At 38.6% G+C, this 7,703-nt stretch overlaps 1 protein-coding gene across 1 annotated transcript in view; it reads right to left on the reverse strand.

The window, feature by feature from the left end:
- The window catches only part of ormdl3 (ORMDL sphingolipid biosynthesis regulator 3), a 7,157-nt gene extending 785 nt beyond the window's left edge, over window positions 1-6,372 (reverse strand). Inside the window, exons 1-4 of the mRNA XM_030122259.1 lie at window positions 6,044-6,372; window positions 4,453-4,648; window positions 3,772-3,923; window positions 1-1,886 (exon numbers count right to left, since the gene is read on the reverse strand). The exon at window positions 1-1,886 is cut by the window's left edge and continues 785 nt beyond it. Of these exons, the coding sequence (XP_029978119.1) occupies window positions 1,751-1,886; window positions 3,772-3,923; window positions 4,453-4,626 (462 nt within the window). The 5' untranslated portion in view covers window positions 4,627-4,648; window positions 6,044-6,372 and the 3' untranslated portion in view covers window positions 1-1,750. The remainder of the gene's footprint in view (window positions 1,887-3,771; window positions 3,924-4,452; window positions 4,649-6,043) is intronic.
- Between the last annotated feature and the right edge of the window lie 1,331 nt (window positions 6,373-7,703).

A 7,703-nucleotide genomic window follows, 5' to 3' on the forward strand; every position in this document is an offset into this window, starting at 1 on the left:
TGAGGTGTTTTGGGCTTCTCAATCTCAAGTCGAGACCCAAGGGCAGCCCAACACTGGAGATTCAGCCTCTCAGCTGGTTTGGGAACAGCAGTGTCACCCAGAGGAGCTGGAAGAGCTGATCAGGGAACTGGAAATGTGGACATCCCTGCTTAGGGTGGCACCCATGCAACCCAGACCCAGACAAGAAGGAGATAACAGATGGATGGATGCTTATTAATTGCATCCTCATCCTCATAAAAAAGCAGGAATGCAAGGCCTTTCAAGTAAGCGCAATAAAAAAAAGACCATAGGCATGCATTATACTAACATTACCTAAAACTATAAACTATGAATGTAAGAAAAAAAACTTACATAATACCTAAAACCCTCTCATGTGAAGCAACTTCTCAGCATAATTCAGAAGCCCTATAGCATGAAGGACAGTCACAATATGAATGAAATGTCCACATACGACTAAAACCCTTTTGTTTGGGTTGAAAGCAAGTACTTAATAATCCTCAAAGGATGTGAATTTGGATATCTCAGATTTGCACCAATCATGTATATAAATGTGGCTGGACAAAATATTTAAAACATCATATTGACACCAGTATTGTTCAATGCAGTACAAAACACCACAACAATATACTGCACAGTCTTAAAAGAGTACCATACAGTTGAATCAACAATTCTGTCACAGTGTCAACAAAAAGTGAACATTATAAGCTCCACAAGGAGCTGCTGTTTAGCTACTGAATAGGATTGGATCACACTGCTTAAATCTACTTAGTAAAAGACTAACTTTATGTACCATTTGTCACAATGTTCCAAACTCAGAAGCAGACAGAATGATGCAAGGTTTCTTCAGGTCCTGAGTACTTTTATAGCATAGTTTCCAGTACGTATTCACATATGTAGTATCACTATGCAAGTATGAAAAAATCCCTCTCATCCATATTCTGAAGTACTTTCAGGTAAATTGTTTGAGAGGAGTCCTTGTATAGTCCACATCATTTCTGCAGACGGGCCAGACAGTTGTGGAGACAGGATTCTTGCTGTGAGAAAATCCAGGACAAGAGGAGTCCAAATATGGTAATGGTCAGATAAAAATAAGAGTTGCTTGAGTTCCCAATCTTGGCCCTGAGGAAGCCAGAGTGCTAAATATAAAACCTTGCGGTTTCTCGTGTCTCGCCTCTGTAGCAGTTCATGGGTCCCTCACTATTTCATCGAAGTATTGTTACGCTCCTCCAAGCACAAAAACCTCAAGAAAGAGGAAGTTGCATGTAGGAGTGAAACTGAATAAATACAGCAGTGTATAATTACATACAAAATAACTTTGATTACTGTCTAAGTGTGCCAGTGGGTGTAAAATGGCACATAGTATTTGTGCAACTACAGCATTCTCTCTTCTGACACCTGTCATACAAGAGAGTTTTACTTTCTACAGAAATGGACATATTACACCCCATTTACAAACACTCCCTTTATAAGTGTCACTAACAGACTGTAACTAAAAGGAAATCGGCCACACATAATAACAACGGTACACTTTCCCTTTGTGCCATCTGTATAGTGTATTGTGTCTGTTTCCTGGGGTTTGGTACCATGGCAGAATCCCCAAAAGGCTTCATTTAGACTGCTGCTCAGCAGAGTTGACAGCCACAGAGCCATGGATCTTTATGGACCTGCAGCCGAATCAGAGGTCTGATACTCTGTGTGCCTACTACAGTCCATAGGGACTAAAGGGAAGGAGGTGTCCTCTTCTGCCTTGTCAGTACTTGTTAATCCCAAAGATCCTCACACCGTGCAGCTGAGGCAGCTTGGGGATGAGCACAGTGAGCAAGGAAACAGTGTTGACCACAAAATGGGCCCGATCGTATTTGGTGTAGAAGCTGGTAAGGATGTACCTGAATCAGAGATAAAGCAGAGAGGAAAATACTGATTAAAGTGATGAAGACTACATTATTGTATGTTTTTTATCTCATGGCTCTCTTCTACTGCATGACACCGGCTTGACTCAACTCTACTGACAATTTTTTAATCAGCAAAACTTGTGGAATCATCTCCAGAACAGTTCCAATACATAACATAACATGAAAGACAGATCTAACAAACCTGTCAACAAGCTACTACACGCTATTCATTGTCGAGTGTGTGTGTGTGTGTGTGTGTGTGTGTGTGTGTGTGTGTGTGTGTGTGTGTGTATTATACTGTAGGCTTATATCTACAGTTTGGATCTAAAGGGGCCACAGTCTGTTTCCTCAGATTGTCTTGTTTGTGGTTTAGTTGACTACAGGCCATAGAGGAGGTCTGCGTTCTCTGAAAGTCCAGAAAGTTATTGCACTGTTCCACTGGTTATATGGCAACCAACAGAACCATCCCACAGTCAAATGAGGAACTCTAGACATTCCAACAGTAGATAGAGAAATGGTTCCAATGAGGATGGGGTTTTGTGTTGTGTTAAAGATAATGACAACAGTTTCACGTGGTAGTGCAATGATGACCAGATACTGCAGTGAAAAAACAAGCATCTACTACCAAAACCTTGTCCGAAAAACAGGACAGGTACCATGTGGTGAAAACGAGTCATTGCAGAAAAACTTGTTGCCATCCAAGTCAGCAACCTCAAAACAACAAAAAAACCTTTGTAATGGCAAATATGATATAAATTTGAAACTATTATTAAAAAGAAACAGTCAAAACCCTTTACACTTTTTTCCCTGTGCTCTGAGATACAGCTTGTAACTGTGAAATGGTGCTGACAGGCCAACCAATACGATAATTAATGAATGAAGCAAGGAAAGTGAATTAACAACTGCAACCTAACTGAGTTACCAGCATCTCCTCTATTACAGTGTGGTGGCTCCATGCCAGCACTGGGCACTAAGAGACACCAGAACCAACAGAGAAACTACGCTGTTTCCATGTAAACAGTATTTTTAGATGTAACTGCACACAGTAGTAAGGGAGTATTGTGCATTTAGACCTTGCACATCCTGTTCACTGCAGAACAAGTGAAGACATGCAATAAACATGCTTAAATACTTTAGCACATGTGTTGGTCCAGCTGCAGCCTTAGCACACACTCACCCTGTGTCTCTTCCTGCTGGCACTGGTTCCAAAACATAGTGAATAAATGATCTTTGAAACAAGTGAGAACAAAGAGTGTACACCTGCAAAACCGCTATTACTACAATGTTCAGGCAGAGCTGGCAGCTCAACCCCAGGGGACAAAAGTGCTTCCTGTAAATAGCACTAATAAGGACAGAAAAGGGCATGAAAACAGCAAGGGGTGTAGCTGCAAATACTAAGCTCCTTAACAATCTGTGAATTTGGCTAGTAAGCAAAGTTACCATGTGCACTTTTTGAAACTGAAAATTGTAAATGGCAAGCGTAAGTGTAGTAGATGTTCCTCTACAACTAAAATACATATGTTTTGACAATCATGCATGTAAAAGTAGTATCATGCAATTAAAGGCATACTACTACTTCCTACTTAATAACAGAAATATTGCTTAGCCACTGTGATATATGATCCTGGCAAAAGGGAAAGAAACTTCACTCTACCCATAAGAGTTGTGTTTGTGCTTTTGGTCAATAAAATTGGCAGTGGGGGATCAGAAATGCATAAGACAGGTGCAAAACATAAAAATAAATAGGCTACACATTGAAATTACTGAAAACAAACTCTATTACTGAGTTAAATTGTGTCCAAAACTGGGTTCCTGATCAGTGAATGTTTCACCTGTGACACAACTGCAAGTTAAGCAGTAGCGCTGAATGACTACTCACAGGACAATGGGTGTGATGGTGAGGAACTTCCGCGAAGCAGTAAACTGCACACCATAGTCCATTTGCTCCCAGTGTGTGAGGAGCCGGGCTTTGCCTTGATCCGGGGTCTCAAACGGCGTCCCTTTGACTGTGTGAAGCAGGAGGTACATGCACTGCAACACAAGACACATGGAAACCCAATGGAGAAAACATTAGTGTTGTACAAGTTAAAAAAAAAAAAAAGCTTCTTAGATTTTGAAATCTTACAAGAGCTCCTAATTTGTATGATACATTTTGGTATGCAACAAAATCCAAACTATAAAATCCACTTCTATTCTAAGATCAAATTTTAGATTAAACTGACAGACAGAAAATCTTGTGTAATCAAAGTGTATTATCCCAAATGAAAATGTGGGTTGAAACATCAATGGATCCAGGTCATTGAAAAAACAAACTAATAGCAAGTAGGAATCACCAACAATTGTAAAATGTAATTGCTGATTATGTTCAAATCCTACTTAAACATAAGAATCTCTAGTCATAATTGGATATTTAGTAGTTTTAATGTACTCTGTTACTGTTTTCCAGATGGGTCCCCTATTTGCACTATTCACATCTCTGGGTCTTTTAATATATTGACCTTTTTTTCTATCTGTTCTTCACTGATCAGAGTGGTTCCTGTAGGCATTTACTTCCACTGACCAAATTATGGATGAGGTTGGTGAGGGTCCAGACCACTGGTACGCTGGCGAAGGGAATGCTGAGCAGTATGACGTGCAGCAGACCGATTCCAAGGATGTAGGAGAGCCAGATCCCTCTACTGTTCATCACCCGGGTGTTGGGGTTCACCTCGCTGTGTGCTGTGCCCACATTCATGATGGCGACACTTAAACTCTTCCTGTAGGATGTAAAGATTTGATAAATTGCTGGTTCTCACATTATGCAAAAGCCTGTGATCTAGAGTTATGACATTAAAGTTGTAAGTTTCAGGGGTTGTAGTATTTATTCATTCATTTATTTGTTTAGAGCAGAAGAAAATATTAAGGATTTTTTGTGTACAAGGAACTAATATAAGTAGGAAGAACTTTAGTGAGCTGCGGGCTACTGATTTGATAACTTCATATGTAATTGTGTTTACATTTGTCATATCCTGAAACAATATTCATCCAAATGGGAATTTTTCAAGGCTGATATAATGATAATAGTATGGAACAGGAAAAAGCAGGTTATTGTGGTGGCTGTAAATCCATTAGCTGTTATAGGAGCCAAAGTCCACCAATATTTATAGTCTTTAAAATGACTTTGACGATTTATTAACATTAAATATTTATTCTTAATTTATAAATACTTAAAAATATTTAATGGCTTAATATAATGTCCTGATTGATTTTAATTAAACTGTATTAAGTATTATATGGTAACGCTGTTGATCTCTCAACTAATGCATGTAAAAGTGTTATTGGCAACACAGAATACGAGTAAATATATTTAATTATAGATACAGTTTAGACAGACAGTAAAGAGAATACAATAAGAGGCTTAAATCTTTACTTTGGATACATTTAGTTGAGTTGAACAATATCAGTGTGCTAAGTACACTAAAACAAAATGTTCTGCTCTAAAATTGCAAATTCTGTTGATTTTCTTTGTTTACTAGTTTCCACTCTACTTGACATTATGTAAAATATCAGGTCAAGGGAAAATTGGGTCTTCGCCCTTGGTGCCAGACAAAACACCACCCTGCTTTTGTGTTTGGCTCTGTCCACAGTGACTCCTGGATTAAGTCTGGTTTAGGCAGACTTAACGCACTGTTGGCTGTGATAACAAAGACAATGTTGAAGTAATCCAGAGTATTTACAATACATTAGTCACTTGTAACGGAAATGCCTTACAAATTGCATTGAAGTCCATACATCCTGTCATGTGTGAAGATACAGATTTGAGATCAATCCTGTCAACACTATGCAGAAGTCAGATTTAAGAGGATAGAGGATTTGTAGATGGTTAAAATGGGAAATAACATGAGCAAGATCCTGCATTCTGTTAAAGTAACCTTTGCCTTAAAACAAACCCTGATGTTCAAGCCTTCTGTGACCAGTCGGCATGATCTGATTGACATTGTAAACAGTGAGGCAGACCCTGTTTTCTAAGTTGTCTGGCTTATAATAAGACTGGCTAAAATATAAAATACTACCCGTTACGTAGCAACAGCAGATCTACAAGTGGACTGGTCAACGCTACTGGAGCTAAAACTACACCGGTATTCTGGACCAAGTAAATAAATCAGACTCACTGCAGCGAAAAATGGCTTCAACTCCGACCTGTATTGGCACTTGTCCGTTATCAGTTTTTGTCTTATCGATGCCTTCAGTTATGTAAGTGATACTACCACCGTGACACTGAGGTGGCTCCGGTGTTTCGACCAGTCATCCGGTAACACGTTTTATTTGCTCCGGGGCAGCTGTTAAGTGCTACGGTGTGTTAGCAGACACACAATCCAGTTGAAACACATCCACTTTCGCGTCGTCTTCTAGCCAACAGCTGGTGACAACACGGCACGGCTCATGATGTAACGTCACCGTTTTCACGGCCCCATTTTTCGAGTGAGTTTTTAACCCAGACTCGTCATGGTAGGCCGTGATTGGTTGGCGTAGATCACATGACCGGTATTGACCTATCGGTGTGTGATGCGTTGAAAGCACGTTGGAAACGCCCCTTCCGACGTCACCGTGGGGGGACAGGAGAAAACTGATATGATTGACACTAAGGGGCATAAACAACTGATGAACAAATACATAAATAAAGAAATAAAACTAGTAAACATACAGATTAATCTTTATGGGTACAAGAAGTCTGTTTTACACTCATGTCTGTATTCTTTTTCTTCTATTACTGTGACTAAGATCTCTTTCCAAAGTTCACTCTCCTCAGCACTATCTGGGTTGTGTAACACAAGATTGCTGCCAAACAATACTTTTATTCTTAACAGTATCATACCATCTCAAAATCTGGATTTCTCACCATTCACTGAAACTTGCTTAAATCTTAAAGACCAACCAGCTTCTGATGACCAAAAGCATCAACTGATCTACAACATTTAATAACTTCTGATCCACTAATCCTATCAATAACTAGCAATAAACAATTTTTAGGTAATATTCAGGTATGATTCGGGTAAAGTACTCCACATTAACCCTTTCATGCATAGCGGTAACTACAGTGGACAGCTGTTTTCTTGTCTATTCATGGATTTTGTTGTTTTAGTTCCATATCAGCCAACACAGTGGACACTTACACTGCAAAAATCTTCCTCTGACCAAGTGTATTTTTCTCATTTCTAGTCCAAATATTTCATCACACTTAAAATCAGATAGAATCACCTTAAGAGGAACTTTTCAGTGAGATATAAGAACTGATTTGTAGACAATAGATCTGGAAAATCTGATTTCGAGAAATCTTACTTAAGATAATTTTCACTTGTTCCATTGGCAGATTTTTTTTGCTTGAATTAAGCAAAAAAAAAGTTACTCTTTAGGTGAGTATGTCTCATTTTAAGTGTGATGAGATATTTTGACAAGAAATAAGAAAAATACACTTGGTAAGATTTAGATTTTTGCAGTGCACACACCATCCCATACACTGCAATTCATACTGTTACTGTAACTTTCCTGTTCTTGATAAACCTGATCTGCACTAACAAGTTTGAGTGTAAATCAGTTGCTTGTTATTGTTATTAAACTGTAATTAACAGGTTTTTGTGTTTGTTTGTTTTTTGTTTATTGTTTTTTTACATATTATCTCCATGAAGTGAGTAATGACTAGTATTAGTGTATGTTAAAATGTGAGAAAACATCTGATTAGCCACATTAAAAATGTTTTCATTTCACAGTTTTCACACAGTTTATCAGTAAATACATTTCTTTGCTTCAGAAATGTAATGCATGGTGTCCAGC

This window comes from Sphaeramia orbicularis, chromosome 19 (assembly GCF_902148855.1).
Source record: "Sphaeramia orbicularis chromosome 19, fSphaOr1.1, whole genome shotgun sequence".
NCBI classification, from domain to species: Eukaryota; Metazoa; Chordata; class Actinopteri; order Kurtiformes; family Apogonidae; genus Sphaeramia; species Sphaeramia orbicularis.